Below are 12868 nucleotides of genomic sequence, written 5' to 3'. Positions count from 1 at the left end.
TTTGACCACAGGCAGTTATTTAAAAAGCGCTAGTGTAAATCACTTATTTAATAGAAGTATTGCAGGGCCAATTCTTGGGGAGATGGCTTTGTTGCAGAAAAAAAATTGGCTCTTTTTAAAGTTTAAGCAGCAGCTTATTGAAGTGGTTGAAAAAGAAGGGCTTGGCTTGATTTGGTTTTCCCTGATAGAGGTTAATGTGGGACAGAATGACTGAATGAAAGTTACTATGGAAAGAGATAGAGCATAAGTTTCTAAAGCAGCATGATGAAGAGAGTGATTGTAGTATCTATATTTAGAAATCGGTGCTCATGCTAAAGCTGTGAGAATGGGGAACACACTTGCTGCTTAGATTAATGGCCTTTGTTCATTAAAGCAGCTTCACAATTACTAGGTGATAGTGACAAAGTTAGCGAATTTCTTAGCTGTAAGAAAAGAGTATTACTGTATTGAAAAGAAAAGTGATGATACTATACTTAACCTTTTTTCTTTAATATCCAGTTAAGATAGCCTTCAGGCTGAGGATACAGTGATATTGAAGGGTATTCATAAGATACAGGAATTAGTTTAACTTTCAAACTTGGTTTGATTTAGTTAAATACTAGAGAGGAAATACTTGCTGTATTGTGAAGATAAGATTTCACATAAACGTACAAGGATGGATTGCTCTTTTGGAAAGCCATGTTTAAGCTAAGCCACTTCTCATTATTTTAGATGGATGAAACAAAGTAGTGTAAAATTATATGGCTGACTTTAAGACAAATATGAATTGAACTCCAATTTTTACCAGTTTTTGCTTTTAATATAGAAACAGGCATCTCATTAGTGTTGTCCTATTTGCTTTAACTTAAGATTTTTCTTATAACTTTTAATATAATATTTGATTTTTGGGAGGATGATCTTGGAAGCTACGTTCTTAAATACCACTAGAAAACACAATCTTACTGAAGCTTTAAGTGCACTATCCTTTAGTGCAAGCATCGACTTTTGCTGGCCTGGGGATCAGCAACAGCAGATTCCATGCTATGGACAACCTAGAATAATTGAATACAACCTTTGTTTTTAATTTTGTGGCTGCTGCGGTCAGCATGTCGTCAGGGGTAAAGGAAAGGGGACATCAGAAGATTGCAGTGCCTGAGCTGTTATGGGATGCTTTTTGTGGCTCAAGTGGCTAAACTTTTACTGTTGTCTTTTGCTATGAATGAGTTACAGAAGTGTAACAGACAGAGGGTGTCCTGCATAATATCTCCATTCTTGTTTCCAGACCTTGCTTGCATGTACAAGTTGTTTAGCCGTGTGCCAAATGGTCTGAAGACAATGTGCGAGTGCATGAGCTCATACCTGAGAGAGCAAGGCAAAGCACTAGTTTCTGAAGAGGGAGAAGGAAAGAATCCAGTTGACTACATTCAGGTAGTTAAATATTTTAACTTTCTTTTTTTCCATCTTTCCCACGTTCCCCAGAGTAGCAGTTCACTACATGATTGATAAGGTAAACCTTAATACTGATTCAGAAGGGATTATTATTAATAAGCTACATTTATAGTTCTGTTTAAAATGTACATTTTCTGAATTTTCTGACACGTTTAGAAATCTTTTACCTAAGTTGCTTGGAAAGTTACATGCTCAGTTTTTGTGCTTTTGGTAGCTGCTTTTATTAAACAACATATTCAGGCTAATTTATATAACTGCTGGGAACTTTTAGAGTTACCCTAAATGATATTTGTCTCCAAAGTGAGTTGTACGTCTGCTGGCAAATAGCTTTATAGAGTTTATTTTTTGTTTTATTTTATGAAATGTTAGCTATCAATGTTTATTGAGACAAAAATCACATGACAGTACTTCATGGCAAGATTAACTATGACTGAGAGGTGAATGTGTTATAGATCATAACAAATTACTTGCTTCATTCTTGGTCCCCCTGAGAAGCAGAATGCTTTTGCATGTTAGAAGACACAAGTGTTCATTCTTTTTCCCTATCTCTCACTAAGAAGTGATGTGTACCATTAATTTATCAAGATCACAAAATCTGCTTCAGGAGCGTTTGTCATCTTTTCTCTCCCATTGTCTCTGAGAAGATGGTTTTAAATTTGCACATAAAATCTTTAGAGTTCATTGAACTTTAAGGAAATGTTTTTATAGCTGGAAGATGTTTTATACTTAATGTGAAAATGAGTATTCATTAAATGTTAAGGTTTTTTTTTAAATGTGTAGTTGTCCTTGTGTCTGGTCTTTATGAGAAACATTTAATGCTGTATGTCTATTATCATCTCTGCTGTTTTGTTTGAAATCAATAATTTTGCTAGAACTGGTTACTATTATAAGAAGCCATTTGAGTATAAACACATTTTTGATTGGATTATTGATTTTTCTGGCAATGCCGAAGCAAACTTCTTACCAAGCTTGGACAAGAATCACCTTTCCAAGGGTTGTTAAAAAGAAGAGCCCTTTGAAATTTATTAGGTTTAATGATTAAGGGTTTTTGTGGGTTTTGTGGTGGTATGATTTTAAAACAAAAAAAAGGGGGGGAGGGGTAAGTCATGTGGAAAATAAGTCTCTGGATTACTTTGAAGTAATTTTCATTCATCTTGATGGACCTAAAGCGGTATCATAAAACAATTAACTGAGAAGCAGTTAAAAACTTAATTATAAAGTTACTATCGATGTTTCCTGCTACAAAGGCAAATAGCATAATGAAGCTGAAGAAGACTTACAGCCATACTGCATGTGCTTTGGCAGAGCTCATCCTCAGCCCATTACTGTGTACCCCAATCATCTCATGAAGATGTCCTAGGCAAGGGATTGGTATTTGATTACTGCTAAACTCATGAACAGGTTTATCCTCCACTTCCATTGACATGATGGAAGAAGAGAAAAAATGCCTATGAATTGAGAAACCACCTCACTCTTCTCATCTCAGCCATGTTCATCTGAATCTTTCAAGGACTTAAATAGCAGTAAGAAGACAGACAAGGAAGCTACATTATATCATCAAGAAAAAAACTTCATCATAGTCCAGCACTGCTTCTGCAATATGACATCACCAAACTCTGAGCATAAGTGGTGAGATGATTGCAAAAGCATTGCCAGGGGATTAGATTTAAAACTTCTTGTAATAATTTGAAGGGATGTTGAAATGCTGTTGTAATTTAAGGTACTAACAGTTTCTCCTGTTTAACACCAGGTTGTTCAGATGGTGTACTCCTGGAGAGGAGGCATAAGCTAACCTTGGTAAAAAGAGAGATAGTGGGATTTACTTTGAATTTAAAATTTCTAATACGCATTAATTAGCCTGTCTAAAGACCATTCCTTTAAGTGAGATGGTGAGTTCCTAAGAAACATTACTACTTCCTTGAGTAATTCTTGAATGGCTTCTTTAAGTAACCACATATAAATAATTTCTTAAGAAACCGAGGACTTTAAGATCATTTAACTTGAACAGTTTGTGGGCAGTAGTTATCCGTGATAAATTTAATTCTCGAGTGACATTTTCTCCCGCCCTCCCCCCTCCCCCCCGAATGCTGTGTTAGTTATGTCTAAACCCTGTGTGTATCATATATACTTAGCAAGGTGCCCAGGTGATCATAAGATGCTTCCTCCTCTGCACCCAGTTGTTTTAACTCTGGGTGAAGATGGTGCAAACCCTAAAAATGATGTCAAGAATCTAATGGTTTAGCTCAGAAGAAGTGGTTCAGTTCAGGTCTGTGAACTTCACACTGTGATAACAGGAGAGCTGTTTCTTGTTTCTAACTTTCATATGTTCACAGTGACTCTTAAAGATCACTAAGAAACGTGTGACTAAATAATGCAGAACATGTCCCTGGATTGAAATTAGAGGAGGGGGGACCTAACAAGATTAGGCCTGTTGTTGCAGTGTGCTTTGTCCTCAAACTTGCTTAGCAGCTCTAGGGATGCAGTTAATGGGTGCTTAATCTTCCTGTATCTTCCCGTATTTATGATAGTGACTTTGTCAACGCTATTTGAAATAGAAAAGGCTTAACAAGTACAACAAATACTTACTTTAAGTTGTGGATTTAAAAATACGGTAAATCAGCCTGTTTAACAAGGGTGATTAAAAAACTTTCTTAATCTTTGAGTAGCCTATTACAGCAAACTGCACCAGTGTTTGACACCAATATTTTAGCCAGTTTATCTGAAAATTGCTTCCATAAGAGATTTATGGCAGCTATAGGTATTTAAAAATGGAAATGAAATTTCAGATACTTTCTAACACAGAGAGCTTTGCAGAATCTCTGACTGTAGACGTGGTCTTCTCTACAACTTCATCTGTTATTACTGTTTTACAGCTTGCAACTTCAAATCAATGAAAATGTTTATACTTTTTTTTTTTAAAGGGTTTACTGGATTTGAAGAGTAGGTTTGACCGCTTTCTTCAAGAATCTTTCAATAATGATCGACTCTTCAAACAGACTATTGCGGGTGACTTTGAGTACTTCCTCAACCTCAACTCTAGGTCTCCAGAGTACCTCTCATTATTTATTGATGATAAGCTGAAAAAAGGAGTCAAGGGAGTAAGTATAAATTAAATTGAAAGATCATTCTCTTTTGTTAACTTGGATCAGATTAAACTAAGCTACTTTTCCAAGAATGATTTTCATGTTAAGGTAAATGGCAATACTGCCTTAAAAAAAAAAAGTATGTAATACATCTTTAGATCTAAACTTATAGAAATATAAGGCACAAGGAGATCTCAAGATCTTGTGTGGCTTGTCCCCCATCTCTGAAGCAGTATACCTGGATTACTTCTGGCAGATACCCCTGCAAAAAAAAAAAAAGATTGTAGTAGATTCTGCAGCTCCCTTCCTTTGAAACCTTAAATATCAGTTCCTTAAATGTCTTTATAGTTTGGCAGTTATTCTCAATATCTAATAATTTCTTTTGAATATTAGGTCACTTGGGTAGGGGAAACAGTTTGCTGCTTTTTACTGCTTTTACGTAACAGAGGACTATTACCACAGCTGTCTCTTCTAGCTTAAGTACAACTGTTTCCTTCAGTCTTACCTTATAGTTCCTTTCATGAAATTTTTTGAGGTACAGCACCTGGAACTGGACAGGATGGTTCAGCTGAGGCTTCAGTGGCTCTGAATAAAGCTGAATATTATTGCATGCATCTTATGCTTTGGGAATCAAATAGTAAATTCTATTTATTTATAAATTAAGTAATCATTTGTTGTGGCACTGGATGGGCTTTGCAAAAGAAGTCTTAACATTTAAAAGCTTTCATTCCAAGCTAACTTTTCATATTCCTAATATTGGTTTCCATCTGTCCTTTTTATAAAATACTTAAAAACTTATCCAGGAACTTTTACTATATTTACCAGGCATTCTACCTATCCATCATCTCCCTTCTCCCTCACAATTGCTTTTCCCTCCATTTTAGATCTATTTCTTTCTCTGCTCTATTGAGTTTGTGCACTGTTCTTTTGGCTCTATCGTTCACATGTTGGAACAGTTTTGTTGGCTTCTTTATAGGCTACTGTTAGACCATATGCTTGCTGTGAATTACTTTAAGTATTTAGGTTGTATAAGACACTTGTGCTGGAAGGTTAAAACTGGCAAATTATTTCTTTTACAGCTAACAGAGCAAGAAGTAGAAACTATATTGGATAAGGCAATGGTTTTATTTAGGTTTATGCAAGAGAAAGATGTTTTTGAACGCTATTACAAGCAGCACTTGGCACGAAGACTTCTCACAAACAAGAGTGTTTCAGACGATTCTGAGAAAAATATGATATCTAAATTAAAGGTAAGACAGTATCTACATTTTTACTTTTTTTTTTAATAAATATGGTTTCTTCTGTTTTTACATAAGGGATGTATAGATAACATACATCTTGATTGCTGTTAAATACAGATTTGATTTGAAAGCCCCAACAGAAAACATGAAAGGCTTTTCTGAATAATTTTGTGGAAATAAAAGGAAGGAAATTCTGGAAAGTACCTGTGATGAGAGAGCAATCTAGAAAACAAAACTTTTTTTTTTCCCCTCCAAAATTTGTTAAGACTTTCCAAATAAGAGGACAACTCCTGTTATCTAGTGACTGGATTTGAAGACAAGACTGTGTTTTATCCTAGATTTTCTGTTACTCACAGTAGAATTTTTTCTTGCATGCATTGTTGTTTTTTAGTTGCCTCCATCTGTAGACTGGTGAAAATGCGGAATTCCTTTTTGATTAAGTAGTTTGAGATAGATTGAAAAAAAAGATCTTCATATCAGTGTCTGGAAACACATTTTCCGTAGTTGGTTCAATTTACTGATTAAATAGGCCAAGAGATGAAGAAGAAAATAAAGCCTAAAGGTGAACAGTCCTTGAAGCAAGTTCTAATGCAGCTTGTTCCTAAGTGGCATGATAAATGGCTAGGGAACTTCCGAACCAGAGTGATTTGATCCTAAAATCAAACTTTACTGATCCTCATTTTTGACCTTCATATTCTATCAGTGAGTGAAGCCTGTTTGCATCAAATTTCTCCAAATTACCAGTATTAATTCCAAATTATCTGTATTAATTTCTTCCCAATTACCTCTCCACGTCTTCTAGCCTGGTGATTTAGAAGGCACAGGGCATACATTTGCAAGATGAATCAGTGGGCTTGAACTGCCCTCTTTTCTCATGTCTTTGCACAGTGATTAGGATGCTGAAACTAAACAAAATGCTTGCCTTTACCATATATGTCAAAGTATGTGTTAGAAATAGGCACCAAGTTCTGTATGTGCAACTGAAATGCATGTATTTGTTCATATGTATCTATATATGCATGTGTCCCTGATTCTCAAAAGGTCTAGTAATCTCACTTGGTAATCTGCAGTAAGCCTTTAAAATTAGACACTCTTAGGACAACAGGGGTTTTTTTCTGATAAAAATTAAGATTTTTATCTCCCTTTACAGTATCATGCTAAAAAGCAGGTGAAAGTGTATGCCTTGGTCTCATAAGCTTTCACAGATTTTTTTTTTTTTTTTTTTAATTTGAGATGAGATAAGAAGCTAAAAAGAAACCGAAAATACAGTAATGGAGAAAAGAGAAGAAAAGCAAGTTTAGATATGTATAGGGTTATGAAAATTTTTAAGTTCTGAAAGTAATGCAAATGGAAATCTCAGTAACCAAATGTACGGAAATATCATTTTAATGAGATTTATAAGCTAACTCTTAGTCTTGCAGTTCACATATCAGAAGCTCTGTTTTCATAGTGCTGGCACAAGAAGTTATTTTGTGTATTTTAGACTGAATGTGGATGTCAGTTCACGTCTAAACTGGAAGGAATGTTCAGGGACATGAGCATCTCAAACACGACGATGGATGAGTTCAGGCAACATCTTCAGGCAACCGGGGTAAGAGCGTGGCGGTCTGCGTGCTTGTACTTTTACCAGGATGTTGTTAGCATCCTCAAATTATATTTCTCTTTACCATGTTTTTCATCTTACAAACTTCGTTAGTATTTCCCGAAATACAAAAGTCAGTTCGAAGCCTGGTCCGCAGCTTGGGTAGTGCCAATTTCATTCCATAAAATCGTGTTTCAACTTCCATTGTATCCGCGTTCGTCTGAAAGAGCTCTGCCGCAAGCGCCCGAGTGCAGACCCGCTGCGGAGCGGCGCGCAGCTCAGCGGCTCTTCCCGCTCGCGGCCGCCAGGGGGCGGGCGGCGGCCGCCTTCCCTCCCGGCTCCGCCGGCTCTGGCGCCCGCCCCTGCCGCGCTGTGCCCGGCCCGCCCGCCCCTGCCCGGCCGTGCTGCCTGCCCGGCTCTTCCGGCCGCCCCTGCCCGGCTGTGCCTGGCCTGCCCTGCCTGTGCGGCTGTGCCGCCCGCCCCTGCCCACCTGAGCCTGCACTCCTGGGGCCATCTGCCTGTTCTCATGTGTGTTTCAGAAATGCCGTGTCACCAGCGCAGTCTTCCCTTTCTCATTCTGTAAAGGTAATCTTTGTTGCGACCCGTATTTTATGCTAACAGCAAGAAAAATATTCCATGCTGCAGGTATTTGACCAACATACCGTCTCATATTTAACCTTCCTGACACAGTTAATGCCTTTATTACAAACAGAAGTACAATTTTATTCAAATTGCCAAATATGGACTTAATTGTTCAATCAAGAAGTGTTACACCTTATTGTAAAAGGGAAACTCTGGAATATTGCATAATGGAGAGATCCCTTCTATTTTGAGATAGCTGTTTACTTGCTCTAAACACTTTTTTTCTATACTGATACTCAGTAGCGCTTAATAATATATCATAAACAGCGAAGTAGTTCCCTGTGTGCAGGTAAGTAAGTCTGTATATCAAGCATGTTTGAATCAGTTTCAGAAATCTGAATACCAGGAATATGTTCGTGGATGTACTCTGACCGATGTCCCTGGTTGTGCAAGGTGATCTGAAATCTTTGCTGTCTTGAAGGAAGTCGGCTGAAATCTTCCTCATCAGCATACTGTGAATCACCATGAGTGAAAGAACAGGATATTCTCAAAGTGGTTTCAGAAAAGGTTGTAGAGACACATCTGGATAAATATAAAGGTGTTTGTGGACAGGCAGCTTTACTACTGCTTTTTTTCTTTAGAGGCTAATCATGTTTTCTTTTTAGAGTGCTTGAAATACTAATTTCAAGCACTATTTGTTAGACCATTCCCATTTTTTAGGTAGCATGCGGGACTTGTACGTGGGGTTTTTTTTGTTAAAGATTCCTATACTTTTCATGAGAGTTTTACACTAAGTGAGTTAATAAATGATGTCTCTATCTTTTTTTTAGCTACGTACAGCTAATAAGATGAATTTAAAATGTTAACAGATATTCTGCTAGGCCTTATTTGAAACGTGATCTTTTTCTTGGCAAGGGACCAGCAGTTTCCCTGATGGTTGCCTTTTGGTCAGCCTAATCATGGCCTTTTAATGAAATTTCTGGAGTACTTATTTATGATGGAAGTGTATATATTTCTATTAGTGTCAATAATATTTGAGAAGAAATACAAACAGGAAGCTTTTTGGTTTTTTGTGTTACTGTTAACTTGCTGATGATACTGTGTTTTATATGAAATCGTCCATTCTACTCCTTTTTAAACAATTTGTGTACCTTGAATATATATAGTGCCTCCTAGAGGAGGCAGGCGTCTGCTCTTCTCTAAATAATCCTGCTTGCAAAGTCTCATGCTGAATCCTATATCCTGAGATACAGGTAGTGCCAAGGACTGCGTCGATGATGATTGGTTTGCTATCAGTAAGTGGAAAGCTCAGCACTAGGGAAAGTCCAAGCTAATAAGTCCAAGATACTGTGTTTTATATGAAATCGTCCATTCTACTCCTTTTTAAACAATTTGTGTACCTTGAATATATATAGTGCCTCCTAGAGGAGGCAGGCGTCTGCTCTTCTCTAAATAATCCTGCTTGCAAAGTCTCATGCTGAATCCTATATCCTGAGATACAGGTAGTGCCAAGGACTGCGTCGATGATGATTGGTTTGCTATCAGTAAGTGGAAAGCTCAGCACTAGGGAAAGTCCAAGCTAATAAGTCCAAGCTAATAGATCATGAGTAATTTCTACAACTGCGATCCTGAAACTTCAGTTTGTTAGAGTTTTTTAAAGATTAGATCACTTCAAGGCACTTTCCATTAGTTCATACCATTTTTATGCTGAAAAGACATCTTGTACAATAAAGTGCTTCCAAAACTTTTTTAAGTCACAAACTGCTCAGTGCTCTGTATAATGTATGATGTGAGGCATTCTAAATTAATGCTGTGTTCTGGTCTGGCTAAGACCAAAAAAAATGGGGAAACTGTTGGCATCTCAACTAAGATGTTTCAGTTCCAAATAAAGATATTTTCTGTATCCTTCTGTTTGCATTGATGTCCTTTCCCTACGTTTTGGCTGGAGGGAGAAAGCTGTTGAAGCTTTGGTTTTTTTATGGTTATTCACAGATTTACCTAGTTTTCTGTGCCCACATGGCTATTTGAATTTCTCTTGTGAGCCTCCTGACATTGATGATATGAAATTAGCAGCATGGCAGTAATGTTGCCTACAGAACAACCTTTATATGGGTCTTTACATACTTTAGCAAATTGTTCCTCTTAAACCTTAATGAAATTCAGTCAAAGGGATTTCTGTAGCCTGTCACCGGTCTGTCTAGATTTTTCAGACGTTTCCTAGGCGCATGTTTGTTGATGCACACAGGCATTCAACATGCACAATACAAAAACCCTTCTGTAGTGCAAGGAAATGCTACTCTGCTATTTAGTAGCGGAAGTTTCTGAGTTTATATGACAGTTTTTGACCTTCTAAAATATAACGTGCTCTATTTCTGTGCAGGAGGTTTATAACAAGTTGAATAAAATATGCTTTTGGTTTTTTTGTCCATAATGTGAGTTCTTTGAAGGTATTAGTTATTAGTTCTACTCCTAGAGCTGAAAGTAGTCAGTTTTAAGTTTAATAATGTTCAGCTTAGTTGAGATACCTAGTGAGGATTATGCCTCACTGGTAGCCAGATGTTTATCACCTACTAACAGCTATGTTATACATCAGTGCTTCAGTTGTAGAATGTTTCCTAACCAGAGCTGAATATTTATGGTAATGGCTGTCTTTAGGGAAAGTGGCTAGGTTGTGTGTGTAAAAGTGAGTAACTGTTTACATTGCAGTCCAGAGGTAAATTGCAGGAAAAGCTCCCTATGGTGTAAAATTAGATATTCAGTATTTACTTTCTGCTTCCAGAGAGTAAATCTATAAACAGTTATTTTGAAACGGATATGTTTAGCAACCTGGCTTTACTGCATGTTGTCAAAAACCTGTTTAGAAAGAATTGTTACATGTATTGTAAGTTCTGTTTATGATCACAGACATTTCATTTTTGGTTAAGAATTTATTTTGTTAAATTCTGTACACTCTTAAATGCTAGAGGGGAATAATGTGGAGGATTTTTGCGGTAACCATCAACTCTGATAGTGATGAATTAATTTGCCTTTGTAAAAATAATGTGAAAATTCTATACATTCTACACTGATACAGAAAAATGGTGAAACGTGATCCCGTTTTAAAATAGTGGATGTTTTCTTCCAATTGTCCTTAGGTCTCATTAGGTGGTGTTGATCTTACAGTGCGGGTCCTCACAACAGGTTACTGGCCTACTCAGTCAGCCACACCAAAGTGCAACATCCCTCCAGCTCCCAGACATGCTTTTGAAATATTTAGAAGGTATGTATGAAAACAGATTTTTAGGTAGAGGTTTTAAGAAGAAACTTTCTAAACTTAACGTACAGATATGTTTTAACATTAGAGTTAAATACATGCTAGCATACTGCTCTTCTTCAGTTCATGCGAAAATTAGGTCACGTTATGAGGCTTGAGTTTTTGGAAGCTTTTGCTTAGAATTCTAACGAGAGTTAATGTTTTGGAAAAGCAAAAGTTAGAAATTTCTTAGTGTCCTTAACGGCTGTGAAAAGTCTATGTAACTGTTTAAAGCAATTTCCTCTTAGGTATAAAATGTGAACTATGTATTAAGTTTTCGATTCAATTATATTACAGATTTTATTTAGCCAAACATAGTGGGCGACAGCTGACACTCCAGCATCATATGGGTTCTGCAGATCTCAATGCCACTTTCTACGGGCCTGTTAAAAAGGTAAAGTATCAAGATTATGAAAATATTGTATCTTTTTTTAAAAGCAAGCAAATGCACGTTTGTAATAACTTCAGAATTTTGTAAAATAAAAGCTTACCCATTGATAATAGAAGAGTAAGAAAAAGATGCCTTCATCAGCTTTATTAAGCTTTATTAAGTAAGATTAAGAATCGGTCTGATTCTTCCTTTGTAGCAGTTTTGTTTTGACTTTTTTCCCCCTCTAAATCCAATCTGAATGCATCACTCAGCATCATCTCTTTGTTACCTCATAGAAAAGTAATAATTTTGATCTTGAAGGGATCTCAATGTTTTGAGTGTTTTGGGTTTTTTTGACTGTGAATCAGTCAAAAGTGAAATGAAACCTGTTTCTCTTTAGAGTAATTCTTGTTAATGTGAAAAGGTGTTGTTAAGCCAAGTTTAGCCTGCTTTTCATATGCAGAGTGCTAGCAATGTAGACTATTTTTTTTCAGACTTGAGAATCTTAGTAGAGTTTATAGAAGTACAGTGCTTAATGTTTATGTATACAAGAAGATAATTTGCTAGTGATTTGGACGAGTTCTAAAATGCTAAGCTGGAGATAATAATGGCACGATGCTTGGGATCATAGAAGGCAATGCAAAATGAAAACAAAATTTTTATAACACAAAGTATTAATAATGTGCATTTGTGAGGATGTTAAAATTGTGTTACTGTAGAATAAATATTTTGATAATTTTAAAGATAAGAGTAAGAAAACTGGAGGATGGGCAAGTAGTGGAACAGGGGCCAGAGAGCTGGTGGAGTCTTCGTCCTTGGAGATGCTCGGTATTTGACTGGACACAGCCCTGAGCATCCTGCTCTAGATGGCCTGGCTTTGAGTGGTGGCCGGACTGTGGGACCTACAGAGGTGCTTCCAACCTCAATCACCTTGTGATTCTAAGACAGCTACTGGAGAGACTTTCTGCTTATGCCACCAGGTGTATGCTATTCTATCACTTGCATAGATGATCTCCTAGATAATTATTTCATCATATAACTTTCATTTTATCAAGGTAAAATATTTTGCAGTGGAGAATAATCTAATAGTAGTTTTGTAATTTTAAAACAGGAAGATGGCTCAGAGGTTGGCGTAGGAGGTGCCCAAGTAACTGGCTCAAATACTCGGAAGCACATATTGCAAGTCTCTACTTTCCAGATGACGATATTAATGCTCTTTAACAACAGAGAAAAATACACATTTGAGGTAAGTGTTGTGGTTTTCTCACCTGATTTTAAATAATTGTTTTA

The 12868-nt window shown here is 36.7% G+C and overlaps 1 protein-coding gene across 3 annotated transcripts in view; it reads left to right on the top strand.

Annotated features, from left to right (window-relative positions):
• The window catches only part of CUL3 (cullin 3), a 60664-nt gene that overhangs the window by 38933 nt on the left and 8863 nt on the right, over nucleotides 1-12868 (top strand). For 2 of the 3 annotated variants that reach the window (XM_075158199.1, XM_075158200.1), the window contains exons 7-13: nucleotides 1262-1407; nucleotides 4350-4526; nucleotides 5591-5761; nucleotides 7236-7343; nucleotides 11051-11175; nucleotides 11506-11602; nucleotides 12690-12824. In XM_075158199.1, coding sequence (XP_075014300.1) covers nucleotides 1262-1407; nucleotides 4350-4526; nucleotides 5591-5761; nucleotides 7236-7343; nucleotides 11051-11175; nucleotides 11506-11602; nucleotides 12690-12824 — 959 coding nt within the window. Of the gene's footprint in view, nucleotides 1-1261; nucleotides 1408-4349; nucleotides 4527-5590; nucleotides 5762-7235; nucleotides 7344-11050; nucleotides 11176-11505; nucleotides 11603-12322; nucleotides 12572-12689; nucleotides 12825-12868 lie in introns of those variants that run through there. The other variant, XM_075158201.1, reaches the window with a different exon arrangement.

The sequence above is a fragment of the Calonectris borealis genome, chromosome 9, assembly GCF_964195595.1.
Source record: "Calonectris borealis chromosome 9, bCalBor7.hap1.2, whole genome shotgun sequence".
Taxonomy (NCBI): Eukaryota; Metazoa; Chordata; class Aves; order Procellariiformes; family Procellariidae; genus Calonectris; species Calonectris borealis.
The sequence above is the reverse complement of the archived record's forward strand: the minus strand, read 5'-3'. Positions and strand labels throughout refer to the sequence as shown.